Genomic DNA, 19,543 nt, shown 5'->3' with positions numbered 1-19,543 from the left:
TAAATCCTTTTAAGGAGCTCATCGTTAGCGCCAAGCCTCGGAGTCGGAGGAGGTTTTTAATGAGCTGCGCGGAGAAGAGAGCGGGGTTTAGACACAGGAAACGCTCCAAAAACAAGGCCAGCGTTTCCAGGACGCTAGCATTGAAAGCTATCCAAAAAAAATGACGTGGAATGGAAACTAAGTAGGAAAAGAAAGAGCTGTATGTTTAAATAACTGAATTGAAATAACTTAATTTCTCTGAGTGATTCAATCAGCAAAAGGCATTTGCTACAAGTGTAGGCAGAGTCCTATAGCCTCAGAAAAAAAAAAAACAGTTTTGAGCTTAGTCTGTGGTGAAAAAACAACTAGCCCCATCCTGCTAGTGGTGGGCTAGATTTAATTGGCCAGGATTCCTCTAGTTAGTACTGCAGAAGCTGCCCCATGTTCTTACAGGCTACCAATTGACAAAGGGGTATCTGCTGATTGCTGCTAGGTCTCCAGAAGTACAGTCTGTAGCGTGACTCTAATAGTGGCTGGCTGGTAGGTAAGTATATTGGATGCATACACATGCTTCAGACACAGTGCTGTTTGCATATGCGAATGGAGCATCGGTTACTCAAGCGGCAGAGTTAACAGTAGATGCATGGGTTTGCCCGACTGGGAATAAGCATGGGTACGGACATTTCCTTTTGGAACAGATGACTGTGGGTACAGCCAAACTGTCCAGAAATTCATACTGCAGATTGCTTAAGGTGTTTTTTGTTTTTTTTTTCACTCACCAGCCCCTATGACCCTCTCGATGCGTATGTTGGAGGCCTCGATCTCCTTGGCGAAATCGCGGACGGCTTGGTTGGGGTCCTCGTACGTGTGAGGGTGGATGTAAGTCCGGCTCCCCGGGAGCTTGACTGCAGAGAGGAGGAGTTCAGGTAGAGTTCAGGCGTGAGAGTGAAATTTCGTTCTCTCGCTCTCGTTCTTTGAGAAGCTGCCTATTCCCGCAATGATAAAAATATTAGAGCTCTTGGATGAGCAAAAAGGTACGGTTATATACAGTGCATACTGGTCAGAATGAGAAACCGGCTGCCATGAATTGAGAAATTCATCTCGTTTTCGCTGCCACTCGTGGCCTTGCACATATTTATTTTGTCCATACAATGACAAATATCTGTGATGTGCTTTCAAGAAAATGGCTTTATTGCACTTTGGAATGCAGGCAACCAAACAAACAAAGGAGTTGAGTTAGACAACAGCATTTTACAGCTATGAATTATGGAACAATTACACGATATACACATTTGAAAAGGCGGGTAGATGGGCTGTCATATCACACGTAAAAAAAAAAGTGCCGGGACCCATTGTGGTGACGAATCACATGGTCCGCAAACAAATGCTGACCGTGCCGACGCTGACAGAAGGTAACAGGCCCACAGTGCTTCCCAGGAAGGGAGGGTTAAGTTGACTGGAGTATCAAGATGTCCAAGATGAACTCCTCCAGTCAATCAGGTACCTTCAGTCTGCCCGTGCCTACAGTGTAAGAACTGTAGTCCTCCAGCTCAATGGCCGAGCAGTCCAGCAGGGGGCAGGCTGCTCGGTCCCCGTAGGGCTTATATAAGACCGGGGATTCCAAATGTGTGGAAAAAAGGGAAAGGAGACTCTTTGAGGTCAAACGTGGACGGTTCGTACCCCGTCCGTGCTGAAACTGCATCTTCTCTTCCTCGGGGTCCTGCTTGGCCTTGATGTAGCCGCAGTGCCTGAAACACAGGAGAGGCAGACGGGGGGATTTTTGAGCATGTCGAGAGCTGAGTCATTCTGAGGCATCCCAGCCGCTCCGAGCTCACATCACAGAGGACGTTCCCCCCACCCCACCCCACCCCCCCACCACCCCCCCCCCGCCTTTCTGGCTCGGTGTGCTAAGGCACTCAGCTCCGCCCTTTCCCAAAGCACTTACTCCCGTCTGCTGGTCCCGTCCCTCTAACAGCATCACTGATGCTGCCGTTGCCTGCGAGTGCCGGCGTCTGCTCAGGTGAAATGGGAAACACACTCATTCCAGACTAATCTGAGGTCTGAAATGCATCTGGGCATGTTTGTCTGCGTGTGTGTGTGTGTGTGTGTGTGTGTGTGTGTGTGTGTGTGTGTGTGTGTATGTGTGTGTACGTGTGTGCCTGCATGTGTGTGTGTTTTGTGTGTGTGTGTGTAGGTGTGCGTGCGTGTGTGTGCGCATGTGTGTATGCCTGCACGTGTGTGCGTGTTGGTGTGTGTGTGTGTGTGCGTGTTGGTGTGTGTGTGTGTGTTTACCTTTGAGGCAGACTGAGAGGAGGAAACTCTGCATGATTGTTGAAAACCCTCTGTGCATTAGCCTCATATGGCAAATTATATTGTCTATAAATACTCTTTGTTCTGCTTCTCCATAGGTCAGCCAACCGTTTCTCTGACTCGTGTACCCCAAGGCACCGAGCGTGAGGCTTTCTCCTGCGCAGATCCATGCTAATTGCTTTTACAAGCTAGTATTCAAATTTTTGTACGACACACACAAAAACTCTCATCCATGAAACCTGTCCTTTGTGTACAAAAGCAAACAATCCTTTTTTTGTGCTCAATGCAATTTAAAACATACTGTAGTTATTTAGCAAATGCTTTGAGCCAAAGTGATTTCAGAAGGCGCATTTAACATGCCTGGAAAAACACCACTAGAGTTGGAGAGGAGTAAAGCTGCAGTCAAATCAGTGGCACCATAGAGATGTGACAGCAGAGCAGGCATAACCAGCCCCGCACTTAGACAATACAGTTGATGAGTAAAGCTACAGTCAAATCGCTGGCACCATAGAGATGTGACATTAGAGCAGGAATCTCCAACTCTGCACTTTGACAATGCAGTTGCATATTAGGTCTCTCGTGTCCAGCTGGTAGGAGAGTAAGTCTAGGAGAGGGCAAGAAAATGAGGGGTATTAAGCTCTTGCATTAGCCTTGGCTTGCAATACCTCCCTCAAGAACACAAGGTCTACATCGCCTTTTTAAAAAAGCAAAGCTCACAAGAATATGAATTGCTGTGAGCTGCAATTAATCACAATACCAATTCTTTGCATCTCTGAACCTCCTCTCTTTCTCATTTCCTCTGTAATTTGTCTGAAATGTGCGCCAGAATTATACACATATTATATATTATTCGGGAAGAAGAGACGAGGACCACTGAAACACTTTTTTTTAATCAACCCGCTCTATATTTTAAAATAATTTTGATTATAATTGGTTTGGAAGGATTTACAAGGGGTCAGTTCAGCATTTTGTGCTAGACTATACAAGCTGTCAGTACTGACCCCACACACCTGCCATTGGTGGAGACCTGAGGTTCCTATGACACACAAGAAAGGCTCTCGATTTCCACAGGAAATCGCCGCGAGGCCTTGCTTAGGTCATAGTGATCATTCAGCTCACAGGACGCCATTAACCACAGCAAGTCTTTACGACAGCCCCTTGTTTACTGCACCAGTTTGATGTGTATCAGACCTGACTTGTGCAAACCGGAGCTTAGCATGGTATAAACATGGAGAATTGCATAGAAACAGGGTGAGGGGTAGAGATGTCGTGGGAGCAGGGGGTGGGGTTTGAGTGTGTATTACTTTGGTACTCTGTTAAACCCCCTTGTTAGCTTTGATACAGCTGAGTGAGCAGGAAAAGTCTATTTAAACGTACTCATTGGGAAATTGGCCGTTGGGCGAGCTCCTTGTGTTGGGATTGGCCTCCCCAATACATCCTGCGTAAGTGGGGTGAGGGAGGGGGGTGTATTGATAGTGGAGGGTGTCTCCTGAGAGAGTTTCCCTCTGATTGTCAGCCCCCCCCCCCTCCCCCACCCCACCCCCACAGTTCTGCCAGGGTGTCTATGATCATTTGCCCCCCGCTGGGTTGGAAGCACGCCTTATTAAGTGCAACATGCTGCCGTGGGCATAGTGGTGAGGCGGGGGGGGGGGGGGGGTTGGGGGGGGGGAATGGCATTTCTGAGCATGTGGTTATCAGAAAGTGAAAATTGCACCTCCTACCGCAACAAACCTAGCCCCAACACTCCCCCTCCTTTGCACTTACTCTAATCACCACGGGGGTGTGTTGAGGCTCGAGGGGGTGTAAGTGAGAGATGGGCGGCGGGGGTAATTAACTCAACACAGAGCCTCATTTTTGTTCTCCAGTTTAAGATGTCGCACTTTTATTTTAATGCCGAGCAGAGAGGCCGTATTCATGGCCGGGATTAAAATAATCGGGGCATGGCACGAGCGCAAACCCCTTTTTAATGGAAATTCTGTCTGTTTGTTTCATTGAGCTGAGTGAATGAGGACACAGAGAGCGAGGGAGAGAAAGAGAGAGAGAGAGAGAGAGAGATTTGTCCTGCGAAAAGGACAGAAAGCATCTTTCTCTCCGCGCAGTCACTCATAATCACGTCAGGCTACGCGGCTCCTCTCCACAGGACCCAGGCAACGCCGGCCTCCCGCCAGGCATTCTAACGCGCGGCACTTAAAAATAAATAGTGCACTCCAGATGCAGGGCACAGCGATTTCCTCCCTTTTCACACCAGAAGGGCGCGTCACCCCCCCCGAGCTCCGAAAACAACGGAAGCCACGGAAGGATCATCTCAAGAGGACTGAGAAGAGGCTCTTAAATCCCGGACTCAATCAACATTTGTCCTCGGCTCTGAATTCTGAATAAACGCGAGCGGCGCTTCCGTCAGTCACAAACGGTTTGTGACTAAATTCATTTTGACGATAGCCGTACCCGCCAAAAACCGCGTTTGTGAAGAAAAACACTTTCGTTTTCCGAGTGACGGAAAGCGTTGACTGAACCCGGGCCCCTGCGCAGTTTACTGCAGACACGCAGATACGCTCTGCGGACGTGGACGCTGCTTCCTGGGAGAACGGGAGCCTCGGCATCGACCGAGCGTCCTCGGACAAAAAGAGTCGCGCCGGTCCGGCGTGTCCGATCTCCCGTTGTTTCCATACAAACGGGATGGTTTAATTGAAGTATCGTGTTCCTGGGAGTGCGAATTGGGGGGGGGGGGGAGCTGCTGAAAATGAATCAGCTCTCTCTCTCTCTCTTTCCCTCTCTTTCTTTCTTTCTCAATCTGAGTTTGTGTGCAATGCAACGTGATCTGGGGCACTTGGCAGGGGGCGCACATGCAGTGTACGCCTTCCGCCCACTCCTGAGGAGGAATGGCAATCCACCTCCTCTTCCAGTCATTCCAGAGCCGTCGTCTTTCGATTTGCATATCAATTTCTTTCTCTAATATAAAGCGCTGCCACTGGAGACGTTTCTAATACAACTAATACAACCTTCACCCTGTAGCGCTTCCTCCCTAGAGCAGGGCTCTCTCCCTAAATCCCCTCACTCTCTCCCCACCCTTTATTTCTCCTCCTTTTCTCTTTCACTCAGTTCCCACTCTGCATTTCTCCAACTACGTCCCTCTCTATCTCTCTCTCACTTGCGCTCTCTCTCATGCTCTCTATCTCTTTCCCACCCTCTTTCTCTTTCTCTTTCCAGGCCTCCTTGCTCCTTGCTCTGCCCATCTCTGAAACAGCCTTTTCAAATCTGCATGGTGCCACTCTTTATACCTTGGAAGCTGTAATGGATTCTTTTCACAGCCCTCTGTCTTGCTGTGCGAGTGTGTGTGTGAGATATATATCTGCATGTATGCTAGTATGTGCACATGTGGGTTTATTTGTTGTGTCTGTGCGTGCGTGTGTGATCATGTGTATTTGTGCACAAATGTGTGCCCATATTGTTGTACGTGTATGCATGTTTGTATTGTCGGCCATGTGCATGTCTGCATGTGCCGTGTGTCCATGTGCACGTGCATCTGTGTGTGTGCATCTGCGTGTGTGTGTGTGTGCGAGTGTGTGCGAGTACGTGTGTGTGTGCGTGTGTGTGTGTGTGCGTGTGTGTGCGTGTGTGTGTGTGTGTGCGTGCGAGTGTGTGTGTGTGTGTGTGTGTGCATGCGAGTGTGTGCGAGTACGTGTGTGTGTGCATGTGTGTGTGTGTGTGCGTGTACGTGTGTGTGTGTGTGTGTGTGTGCGTGCGGGGTGGGAGCATGACGCTCCATGCAGTGTACTGAATGTGCTGAAATGAGAGGGAGGCGCAGTAACACCCCAGAGTTAGCGCTGACTCAGGGCTCTTTGTCTGCTGTTCGCACCCCAAGATCTGCCGGAGACCAGTTCTTGGAAAAACTGATCATACATTCATTCCAGACAAACATACAGCATGGAGAGAAAGAGAGACTGCAAACTCTTTACCTTTTATTTCTCCATAGAATATTTCCTGCTGCTGAAAAACGTTATTGGGCTTTCATATAACTTGTAAATTCTTTGTCTGTACAAATGTATTCATGTTCATCATGGCAGTAATGCTAATTTCATTTGAGAATGAGTTGTTGAGTGTGTGAGAGAGAGAGAGATATAAAGAGAAAGGAAGACAGTTAAAGTAGTGACACAGGGGTCAGAGGAATGAAGGAGAGAGCCTCTAAACAAAAGGACACCTTTCTTTAGTGATGGCTGTGATTTAGAAGACATAAGTTGACAACAAAAATGACATCTCTTTCAGTGCCTTGTTCTGGGAACATGAATGCTTTATCCAACATAAATACGCTTATCAGAGAAACAGAGAAACTGAAGAACTTTGCTTACGCATCAGTAAATGTAACCTTGCCCCTTTCTGAATGAAACAGCTAGAGCTGCAAATAAATTATGTCTCCAGACAGGCAGTATCACTCAATGTATTTTATAAGATGTGCAGACATTTATTAGATTTATTAAAAAAAAAAAAAAGCCCTGGGTATTGGAGCTGAAATTGATATAGTCTGGAATGTCTTGCCTACATTCCACCCCCATTGGGAGGTCAGCGTTGCCAAGTGCCCCTCCCCCCAAACCACTGCTGGCTTCCAATTCGTCTCCATCAAAAGCTCTTTGGACCCATGCCCTTGCCAGCCATCATTTACTATGAAAGGTCGAGAGAAAACAGGAAGAATCGATGAGGAGTCGAGAGCAAACAGGAAGTATCCATGAGGAGTCCTCCCCCTGCTCATGCCACTGTCTCACTGCAACCATTGCCACGGTCTCATTGCAATGTGTAAGGGATATTGAGAAAATCCACACCAACTCAGGATTACTCTGCTTAATAAACACAAAATATCATACAAGATGACAAGCAGTTTATTCCATTGGGGGTACTTGATTAAAAACACGGATTGAAGAGTATTGTTTATTTATTTATTTTAAATTTATGTATTTATTACAAATGTTTTAACCTTAATTTTGTTATATATTGTCATAAAAGCACCGTGTTTGCAATGAAAGTGCCAAATGAGCTTGCTGTCTTGTACTGTACCACAAGAACAGTACAAAGCAGGTGTGAAGGGAAGAGTGTGCGTAGCCCCTGCCTGCATGCTTATGACACCCAGGTCAATGCTAGACATTACAGTTAGCAGCTAAAGAGCTTGTAAACATTCAATAATGAACTAATTACCAGGGCGAGAGCCTGGCTAATGGCTCTCTCCACCGCTTTTAAATTCTGACGACGTGGACCGAGCCGGGGTGCAGAGCCCGAAGACCACCCCGACGCGCACGTGCTAGGTACAGAAGTGAAAAAGCAGGAAGCAAGTCAACACTGCTTAACAAAAGAACATTAACAATCTTTTTACGACCAGGAAAAAAAAAAGAAAAAAAAAAAAAGACGTGCATCTTTAATGCTTTCTTTTTCTAAAGCCACCCCTAATCCTTTGGTCACACTGTCAAGAGCTTGATTTGTATGAAAGGGAGAATTCCTTAAGGAGATCAGACAATTTCTAATCATCTCATGTGCGCGACTTACAGCTAATAGGATGGAGCCCAGACCTGTGGAATGGACATTTTATTCCAGGGCTTTAATCAGCCAGAGTGGGTCCTGGGATTAATGTTAATCAATGACGCGCATTATATTCGCATTAAAGAGCTCCTGGCGAACGTCGCGTGTCTTAGCCTTATCATTATGCGCCATTAAAGCAGACCGGCGGATAACTCAAATACCTGCCGGAGGACCGAACAAAAGGAAGGGGGAAGAGCAAATCCAGGCTATGCATAAATTGAGCATCGCGACGCTCCATCCGGTTTATCATTCTGTCAGCTGAGCTGTCAGTCACAGCCCTTCTCACTTTAGCCTCAGCGCACGCAATGGCTTTTAAAGTTTATATATATATATATATATATATATATATATTCGGCAGGCCTTAAGTAATGGATTATTGGATGATTAAAATATTGCGCACTGAATTATTTTTAAATAAATTATCCCCTTTTTTTTCCTCACAAGGTTTAATTTAGCCGCTGTTCATTAGTGCAAGTGGTTGAAGCTTCGGACATGGACATGGGAACAGCATCCTCTACAGTAGGGGGGAAAGGTGGGAGGTCGGGGGTGTCCCTGTGACAAGGGAAGGGGAGGGGTCTGCATTGGCCCTTTCCGATGTGATCTCAGATCAACAGGGAATATTCCATTGATACTTCCTGGCTCTGTCTCCATATTGCACAAGTAAAAAAAAATCACATTTGTTAAACCTGTTTAGGGTGTGGCACTGTGAGCACACCAGGGACAGGAAATGAGTTTGGATTGCCGCGTTTTCAGACTCATCTAAAAAGAGGTCCATATCAGGGAAAAAGTAAAAGTTACAATAAATTACAAAGGCTTCATTTAAAAATTAAACCCATTTAAAAAGTTTACATAAAGGCTCCTACGCCAGTGCCACCACATACTGTATGCGGCTGGAATAGAACACAGCCCTTCACAGGATTGACTAGAACCTCAATTATGCTGTTCTTTGACTCAACCAGACTCCATAACCATAACTGCTTGACAAGTACTGTAAGTACTCCGATATTAACAAGCATCAGGCTAGCACTGTGAAATCTTGGCACATGAAGTAAAAACCACATTGCATCATTGTAAGCCACTTTAAGTTTCAGCATGTAGCCTTTTGTGTAGGTACCCCACAGGTGAACAGTATACAGGGGCGTACAGAAAGCTCTGAACAATGAAGTTTTGACATCAACTGTGCACGTATGAAAATGGCATTTAAACGATCCAACACCCACGCAAGACTTTCTTCAAGCAGGGCACTTTTTAAGGCTTAAGATTTCACACACACGCAGTACACAGGGCCCGCAGCTGTAGAGTCTCGTCCATTTGGCAGAGGACAGTTCAAATGTGCATATTATAGACACGCATCAGCCTTAAAATCTGTGAAAACACAGTGATCGGACCAGCAAACGTAGGTACAGATCTGAATTTTTGGATGGCTAAACCACAGTGGAGCAGGCAATCAAAGCCACAATCCCAAATGTAATGGAGCTGCTTCTTTTGATAGGCTGCTTAAGAGCTGTGAGAAACTGGGATATGAGGAGCGCATTTCCCTAACCTGCATTCATTTCAGCGCATTTAAAGTGTACAGCATCTGTTTTCGTGTGTGATTTAATATTCAGCAGAAACGTGATCGCTGGAGGCTGTGCCCTTCTGCTTTTTTTCTGCACTCAGTCCTTACAGTAAATGAGCTTCTTGATCGTGGCATGTTTGTTGCGAGGATGTCATTAACTTTTAAGGATGTCCCACAGCCTCAAACAGATGTTCTGCTGTCTCTTTCCCTCTTTCTCTCTCTCGCGCGCGCGCACACACGCTGTCATGCTCAAAGAGTTTCACATGCACAAACACAAATAAACTCGAGATGACAAAAAGGTTTATCACATGCCCACAAGCAAAAATGGGAAGTTTTCCTGCCCATTTCACCTCTCATTACAAAGATGACTCAATCTCCGCCATCTTTTCAGTGAGGTAGGGAAGCCAATGATTATTCCAACCTTTCATTCCCTTCTTTCCTCCGAAATAAAGAATCACGTGGAGGAGCTGGATGTTTCATTAGAACGAGAAGCAAAAAAGGGTCAAATATAAACAGGAGCAGATCCTATGTCACTCTTAATACAACGACATCCTCATATCTGCATACTTTGGTTGTTATAATTAATGCAATAACACAAACGCCAAGCCCTGGTACCATTACTTCATGGACAAGCAATGTAACAGACGTGTAGAATCTGACAGCGAAGAATAGACTCGACATCAGACCTGGGTCAAATACGTAGTTGTTTTGGATTCAAATACGCAGTTGTTTTGGATTCAAATACTTTTCTACGCTTTACCGATCTTGTCTGGTGTACTGGAACCAGTGAAATATTCTCAAAAAGTGCAAACCCCGCTTTCTGGTCATGTTGGCAGGCTCAATTACACCAGGCAAGATCAATAGAGCACAGAATCCAAAACAAGTACGTATCTTACCCAGGTCTGCTCGCCATGTTATGTGAATGGACGTGTTCTGCGTGCTGGTTTCAGCCCCATGCGTTTCTCTGGAGTACGCACATAGCAGCATTGAGTAATGTTTGTGAGATTAAAATGAAGCTGGCTGTGCACTATCCTGTAGAACAGACCGTGCAATTACACAAAACCCAATTACAGCGATTGCAAACTGAGGATAAACTAATAATTTAACCCTTTTTTTCCTGACAGCGGTTCAGATTAAATTCACATCCGAATACATTTTAATGCTGACTTCATCCCTCGTCTAGCTGTATGGTTTTGAAATATTTAAACATGATGCAAAATTAATGAGATGCAATCTAATTAGAATATCTAAATGCATGTTTTTAGAAAATGTGCAATACAAATATACTTGGTTGACTGTAAGCAATAAACCGGCAAAACATCACGGTGATATAAAAAAAACATCTTGTTAGTGAATAACCCTAAACCGGCAACCAAACCTGCTGATTCAGATGCACAACTGAATAACTATAGGCTCGTTTGAAAAACAAAACTTACTTTTAGGTCTGTAATTAATATTTCACAGAAAAAAGTTAATGAACACATATATACTCTTGTGTATCTACAGTTTCCTCTGAACAAAATGGCAAGAGCAAAATTCTGAATATTCTTCCCCAGCTTTGCCCAATCCTGCCTTTAATGCCTTCCACTCAGCAAAAACAGTTGCAGTATTTTTATTTATTTATTTTTTTACAGCGCACTCCATAAATAACTAGCATTTACAGGCATGGCTGCTAGTAAACTAGCAGAGTACCTGCACTGATTATTGAGCTGGAATGCCAATCAGGCATGTCATGTAACTGTAAAAGGTCTTCCTGTGTAATGAGGGGATAGGTCAAGAGGGGACTTGCAATAACAGTTGGTCAGACTTCACACAGGCAAAGGAAGGCCCATGTAGCTGATCAACGGATTAGCATTTTAAACGCATTTGAAAAAGTGCAAATAAACAAAAAACCTGATTTTTTAAAATGTGCAGGAGAGGCAGTCCTGATGCACTACCTTATGTTCATTCTCCTCCTTCATTTTTTTTTTACCACTTTGTTTCATTTGTTTTTACATTTTTATTTTCTAGAATAAGATGTATTATGTTGTATCTTATCCTACCAATGGTGGAATAACTGTCATGCCAATGATTCTGGTTATAGGCGGTTTTATACGGCAAAGACTAGGATATGGGGCCAAACCACTGCTAATATTAAGTTATACCAAACCATGTAACAATAACCTTTTTACCAAATTTGCCAATAAGTATTTAAAATCAGACTTTAAAAACCATACTTAAATATACATGTTCTACGCAGGACTGCACCATTGAATGCTTGACTTATGCTTCGTATGCAGGGGCAAATTGCCAATGTCTGAGAGGGTTCTTTCCAATGACAGATCTCTTTAAAATCCCTTTGGTCCTGCCCTCTACTTCAACACCACACAGTCTTCCAATAATGGAGACCTAGTGGGACACTTTGAGTACAATATCGGTTTCATTCTGTCTGTCCAGGCCTCTGGCTTTGGCCTGAGAGGGGGCGGGGTTTGCGGTTGTGGGCGGGGCTGCAGAGTGAACTGACACCGTTCAGGGCTGTGTGCCTGTGCCAGCCGTACCTCAGAGCAACACAGGGTTCAGCGACAGGACACGGGACCCTGTAGCATCTACAGCATTAGGTGGGAGGGAGGAGAGAGAGAGAGATGGATAAAATAATAGGAACTAGTCATATGCCAGTAAAAACAAACTCATGGTATCATAGATCGCTCGATTTTATTTTATTTGTACTGTTCATTTTTTGTTTTCGTATTTGATGCATAAAATTTACTTTTTGATTTAGTTTGTTGCTTGCCTAACGCAACATCAGACTATATTAAATAAATCTTCTGCTAATGTTTGTTTTGGCATAGCTTTGGTAATATATTCAAATGTGTCATTATAATATCAAATTTTCATTAAACTAAAACTGAATTGAAACGAAGAGAGAGAGAGGGGAAAGCAAGAACATAAGAGGGTGATTGAGAGAGGAAGAGAGAGAGCGAAAGAGAGAGAGAGAGAGAGAGAGAGAGAGAGAGAGAGAGAGACCTGCGCTACATAATGAGTACCCCGCAGACCCTCCCGATTTAATGTTCTCTCAAATTCTTCAAAAGCAAAAACCCATCAGCGCAGTGCAGATGGCTCAAATTGCACCTAACTACAATCTCACTTTCTCTCCCTCGCTCCAAGGGCCAAATATATACCGGAGGATTGCTTTTCAAAGGCAAAAGCAGTCGTTACAAGGTCACATTATCTGCCTAGGATTTACTAGAAGGTCACAACGGGTCAAAGGCGCCGTTGGGATGTGATTTGCATGGATTATTGCAGCGACTTTCCTAGTCGTATGTAGTGAAACTGTAGGGTGGTTTACAGAAATGTGCCTCTTATCAGAACCCCCAAAGAAAAACAGACTTTGTTTACTCTGCTGACAGACAGCCAGCAGGGTTTTGATAAAGAAACTCAGTGCTCTGTTGCAAAATTGTAAAGCTTAGTTTCTCCATAATACAGCGTCATCATGTTTGGTATTGATGGAAGGCCGATGCCATGGGGGAACAAGTTGGTGTCTGTGGTGGTGCGGTATAGTGGGTGACCCATAGGTATCAAGAGTCAATACCTAGAACAGAATTAATTTCCACCATCAGCCACTCAGCAGCCACCTACTGTTTGATCAGTATTTATATTCTTTGCTATGTCCTTTGCCAACATTACGCTGTAGGAAAGTTTTTTTTGTTTTTACACTGCCTAACATCATGCCATCTTTTCTTTTTGAAATCTACTGGTCATTTTGTTCTTCCAAATGAATTCATTTTATTTGTCATATCACTCCAAATTTCTCTCCTCACAGTTGATGCTGTAATTATATGCTGTAATACAGTGTTGAGATGCTGTAGCCTACTTTGTTAACAATCACCTCCCTTCTGTCTCTTTCTCGCTCTCTCTCTGCCTCATTTAGCATTACTTTCACCACCTCCTTTTCTCAAACGCCTACTAAGTGCTGTTATCATTCTCAGTCACACACACACAAACACACACACACACACACACACCTGTAGTGTTACACACCCTCTATGATATCTTCAAATTTTCCTCTTTGTACATACACAAACATGGTCAGTACTGCCTTCACAAACTCCTTAACACCCCCACCCCCACCGCCATCCATCACCATGCCTTTAATCTGGCCAGTACCGAATGCAGAAAGGAGGATGACTAATTCATGAAGATGTATCGATGTCCCCGTAAAACCTGCTTAGCACCTCATTTGCTGGCCGTCTGTAATTGCCTTCCCTTCTCCCTTCCTTCAGCCCCTGTTTTCCGCTTGCTCTCCGGTGGGATGTTTTATGTCCCCGGTGTTACAACAAACGGTATCTTCTACAACGCTGCCGTGTATTGCTAATGTATACCAAATATGGGCGTGTGCTTGTGTGTGTACGCATGACCGAGTCTGTGTATGTCCATGTCTGGGGTTTGGTGGGAAGAAGGATGGACAGTGGTCTAGTTTGATTAGATCCCAGCCCAATCGATACTGAACAGAGCACTCACCCTGATAGACAATCACCTTCAATCAATATTAATGTTTTTAGAGACTTTGGTAGACGTTTTGTTGAGGAAAAGAACAACTATTTAATTCAGCTGGAGCTTGTGTGTTATGTATGGTTTACAGATATGATAAATAATGTTTTGCTGTTTCGTGTTACATCGTAAGTCTCATTGTCTGCATGAATACTCTGAATTAACTAACAGTGCATGGCTTTGTCAGCAAGGCTCACATGGCAAGTACACTACATCTTCACATTTCACACAAGGGTCTGAACCAGTTCCCATTGTCCCATTGTGACAGCGAGGCCTTTGTTAACAGGGTTGCATGGCGCTGCATCGTGTTCTGCCAGGAAACAGATTGCGATGCGTCTTGGTTTTATGACTGCTTCATCTTCGTGTCCTTTATATGGTCTTCACACAAATACTAGGAGTCCAAGGCTATGACTGCAATTCCGTCAGACATATCTAACTCCCCCCACATTCAACCAATACAATTCCTTCAACTGGCCCTCAGAATTCATTCCCATATCAGTATTTGCAGCCATAAGTACCATTGACCTTTAATTTGCAGCTTTGCCATAAGGTGTGTATGTGAAATGTGTACATTGAGTATGCTGCGACTTCATGGCTTAAAGGTCCAGGACACTGGATTCTAATTGTGGTTAAATTCCCCAGAAGTGACAACTGATTGTCTTCTTAATATTCCTTTCAAGTTTCTAGCCAAATTATAATTGTTAAATTGTAATAAACACTATTATATTATTGTAACCAGCAGACAAGGACAGGGTGAGCGTGTATCCTGCGCTCACTAATATTCATATCCATAAGACATGTCAGATGTAAACCATTCCTCCTTGCTAGCTAGATTAGAGCAGTAACCTTACACTACTAGCCAAACAAATGAAAGTAACATAAACTAGGCTTTATAATCGTACCGGTTAAAGCTGAAGATCATTCAATGTGTAATAGTTTTGTAACACTGAGCTCCTGAGCGCTCACATTAGAGTCAATAGCAGCCTCAAACTCCAGACATTGCACCTGAATAAAGAAGGTCTTTGAACCACATATCTAAACTTGAAAGCTATTTAATCTTTGCTAGCTAACGGTAGGCCTACTTACCAATCCACATTCTGTGCTAATTTCCAGAAGAAAATGTAACTGCAAAGGTTATTGTAACATTGCAGTGCTTGTGGGCTCCAGAAATAAAAACCCATTTCCCAGTAGGTCTCTACAGGGAAGTAGACCCAGTAGGTCTCTTTCGTGAAAAAAAAAGCGTATTGCTTTCTCCTCAACTAGAGAAGGGGCATTGCTTAGGCATTTTCAACTTAGCTTGCCTGCACACAAGTGGCAATAGTGCTATTTACATATTACATGTAGAAAGGATTTCACTGGACTTAAGGTTTTTGTTATGTAACTAACACCCAGTTAACCCCGTCTCCTGAAAACCTGGAATTTATCATGATTTAAAGAATCATGATAAAATATTAGATATGCAAAAAAGCATGAAAACAACACATTCACAAAGAATTCACAGATTTCAATTTCCTGGATCTTCAAGTCTCACCAAATGAAGAGTGATAGTGATACTCCTCATCTTTGGCCAGGGCCTACAGCCAGGAGAGTTCACACTTTGATGTCCTGCATCTCTACCCTGCTCATTAACGCCCAATACAACTCACACCTGTTTCCCTCAAAGGGATTGTATTCCACACTAATGGCGGTAGGCAGACAGCGGAGGCCGACAACTCAAAGAGGCCAAACCTCCCCAGGTAAGCAAGGGCACACCAGAATTCAGACCCCATTAAAGGTTGATAATCACCCCATGCATCTCTTGTTCTCAAGCCTCTTACTGTGCCTACCGTACCTATGCCAAGAACACAGCCTGGGGGGATAATGAACAAATCTTACCTGCCACTCACTACGAAGCAAGCCACCAGGAATATGAGGAGCACGATGCCTCCCGCGATGGACACAGCCAAGATGGTGGGCTGGTTCGGATCCCCAATGGCCAGCATGTCTGTCGGAAGATGGTAGGCAGGAGGGCACAGGGAATAATGGGGTTTCATTAGACCATTACCATGGGAACTCTGGGGAAAGCAAACCATCTGAGATAGTGCTACTTAGCAGGTATTACAAACACTTATCTTTTCACTTGCAGGCAAGAACGAATGAAATTAATTACTACAAATTTGTTTCCAACTTAAGAAACAGTGAACGGTTACTCCCATATACAAATCATATTAGTCTGCAAAAACATACTTTCCAAACGCTTGATATCAAAAGCATGCCAACTTACAACTAACAATTTGGGGCAAAGGGCTCAGACAAACTGAACCAGAACCAGGTCACAACAGCGCTACCCTCATGTTGCCTACATTCTTTCAAGTGACCATGGAAAATGGAATGTGGTAAATATGTGGCAAAATCAATTTCTAATAGTCTCTTTCGTTATTATTAGCGCATATTTTAGAGACACATCAAATATACAATTCTTTACTCTTATTCTGTATTCTTAACAGAGATCATTCCTTCTGAAAATGGACTGAGTGGTATAACCAAGAACAACAGTGTGGCTTTTGGCATCCTGCACTGCAATATTGCACTGGAAAATGTTCCCAGAACTTTCTGTCATGAGGAAGCGTTGAATGATGGAAATAGTTGAATATCTGATGAGACGAATGTAAAAGAATCTGTATAATTATTTAGAAGCTTACGAGCTGCCATATGTCTGACAGATGGTATGTTTTCTAAATTAATTAGATAATCTAAAGTTGCAGCTGGATTATGAGTGTGTAAATGAACTGAAATGGAGCAAAGATGTTTGCAAGAACTGAGAAAGTGTTTGAAAAGTCACCAAGCCATCAGTGAATGGCACTAATTCGCTATCCTACTCTCCATAGGCATCATCATTCTCACCAAGTTATGCAGTATGGATTTATAGTTCATTCAGTGTTATTTATTATAGCTCCCTTTAATACAAGGACATTCACAAAATTTCCTTCTGGGCTGTGCCTTCAGAATTAATGTTATCATTTAAAAGCCCCAGCAAGTCTGAAGATGCTGTAGTGTGGACATTAGATAGGCCTTGACTTGATCGATTCTTTATTACCACCGAAATAAAATAACAGACAAGCAATATATTTAAAATAAAGTCTGGCTGTCAGAAGAATGGGGACATTCATAGAGTAACCTGATTTCAGATTCTATGCACATTGTCTAAAGGAAGAGATGACATGTTTACTGTAGATACCAATGGAGGAATGAACATATCCTTTTTATTTTAGTAAAATAAAATCTTGCGTGAACCTTAACATTTTATTCTTTTTATTTATTCTTTACCTTTTTTCTGTTCAATACACACCTAAATTAAATTTTGTATGAGCACAATTTCACCAGTACAATGTCAAATGATATTCATTACATTACAACAAACCTGACTGTACTGTACAGTAAGGCCCTGCACTTATTGATAGCCAACCCTGACCCAACCTGACCTGTTCCTGGTCCACAGATGAAAACTGAATCTCATACCCAACCCCATTCATGACCAACACAAAAGACAGAAAAAGAAAAAGAAAAGGAGAAAACAGGCAGGTAACAGCTTAATGGAAGAAATTCTTTGAAAAAGTTTTAGATCTTACTAAACATAACAATTTCAGTTGCAGATATTAAAAGATTGAAATGCGTTTAGGATAGGCACGAAGCCAGTAGCAAACCATTTTTGCGATAATGGCTTAATCAAAGAGAAAGCATTTAATAGAACATTTGAATTAGAGCACTGTCTGAGTGTTGCTTTGTGGAGCAGCAAATGATTACTGCTAAAAGGCAGCCATGGAGCAAAGGGAATCCATGTCACAGTAAGCCTATAGGGTTAGCTATGGTAGAAGCAATTGAGGACCATGAGCACAAACACAAATATAAGAAATAATCATGTTAACCGGAAGAGGAAGCTGCTGTAATTCTAAGGCAGTTCTTATCAATACAGTCTGTATTTGCATGGGCAAAAAAAGTATTCCAGGTTTGTATACTGTCATATTTGGAAAGGGCTTTACAAGTTTTGTACTGAATGAAGCCAACTAGTTTGTTAGCATGATGCACAACACCTTCATCAAAATGTTCCCCTCCTTGAGATTTACCTTTCTTGGTGATATCAGTCAATGCACACTAATACTCTGATATTGCTCCAATTGTAGCAATACTCTAATAATTCAACTACTCACGTAAACGCCTTTATCTGATTATCTTTCTCAGCATAAGGTCATAATGGGCGTATTCAAAGCAGATTAAGGCACCTGGATTTGTGCCTAATATTTATATTTTTTGGTTCATACAGATGTCTTACTCCAATTTCTTTTGGTTTTTTGAAAAGGTATATGTCAGATGGAAGTTGAAGATCACGGATGCAAACAAGCATGGCTGCCACATACACTGTTTTCGTTGAGCATACAGTGATTATTGAAAAAAGAATGCAAATGCAGCTATTGGAGTAATTACATTACTTATATCCATGTCTAGACAAAAATCTAAATACTGGCATTACTCCCAATAATTTGGGTTGGTGTGCATGTAATCGTTGCTTGTTATCCCAAATTCCCCAGTTCTCAGTTTTTGTTCGACCTTTTCACCCCCATTGTTTTTGTATCATTACTTTCAGACAGTTACCCTACACTTTCAGCAAATATTTGTTTTAATACTCTCAAATTAATTGGAAATGTCGACACCATGACTGAGCCTGATAGAAAAATAGACAAGAACCGACCCCAGCCACGACATGCAGTGCCCAGTCCCATTGAGCGTGATTAAAATTGCAGGGTCTTATTGCAGAGCTTTATGATGTCATTGTGATGTCTAAATCTGCAGTTAGAATAATCTGAATACACGTGTACAAGTACATGCACGTGGGAATAGTTTTTCATCAGCTTATTCATTGACTAGATTGTTTTATCCACCAATAAATACAATAAAGCCTTATAGAGAGAAGTCGGTGCTGTAAACACACTCATACAATCAGACCACTGGGTTTACACTGTGTGATTACATCAGATTATGGTGGGGTCATCTTGGAGACATGGTTGGGATGGAAGAGATTATGGCAGAGGCTGAGTTGGGCATGGGATAGAGGCTTTGGTGAGGTTATTGAGGTTGGGCTGGGGTCGTAGGGTAGAGTGTGATTGAGTTTGGAGAGAGGCTGGGGAGAAATTATTGTGGAGTTTTAATAAATTTATAAATGTTAGTATCTGAAATCATGTTTAGTAGTCAATTACACCCACCAGCAAAATCTAGCATAGTCTTTTTTTCTGTACGCAACCTTATGTGAAACGCCAATTTAGGGCGCTTCCGCGTGTTTGGCGCTGGTGATTTTGCAAAGTGCAATTGGAGATACTAAGACTTTGCTTATTCAATGCGGGGCATGACTGCTTTATAAATCTTAAAAACGAATAAACGTGGCTGTAAATACTAGTAACTATAGTATTCTATCATTGTCTATTATCAATAATGTATGGTAGGCTGTGTTGCAACAACAGTGGAGGGTGCACAATGAGCGCATTTGTCACAGTGTATCGCACCTGAGAAACAAAGACGCGTGCGCGTGTTGCGCATACATGTAGCCCAATACCACGATAAGGGCCTCGCGTACCT

At 43.1% G+C, this 19,543-nt stretch overlaps 1 protein-coding gene across 1 annotated transcript in view; it reads right to left on the bottom strand.

Annotated features, from left to right (window-relative positions):
- Positions 1-19,543, bottom strand: part of epha4b (eph receptor A4b) — a 96,132-nt gene that overhangs the window by 14,381 nt on the left and 62,208 nt on the right. The window contains exons 8-10 of the mRNA XM_064338849.1: positions 15,812-15,920; positions 1,660-1,727; positions 759-884 (exon numbers count right to left, since the gene is read on the bottom strand). Coding sequence (XP_064194919.1) covers positions 759-884; positions 1,660-1,727; positions 15,812-15,920 — 303 coding nt within the window. The remainder of the gene's footprint in view (positions 1-758; positions 885-1,659; positions 1,728-15,811; positions 15,921-19,543) is intronic.

Source organism: Anguilla rostrata, chromosome 6, assembly GCF_018555375.3.
Source record: "Anguilla rostrata isolate EN2019 chromosome 6, ASM1855537v3, whole genome shotgun sequence".
NCBI classification, from domain to species: Eukaryota; Metazoa; Chordata; class Actinopteri; order Anguilliformes; family Anguillidae; genus Anguilla; species Anguilla rostrata.
The sequence above is the reverse complement of the archived record's forward strand: the minus strand, read 5'-3'. Positions and strand labels throughout refer to the sequence as shown.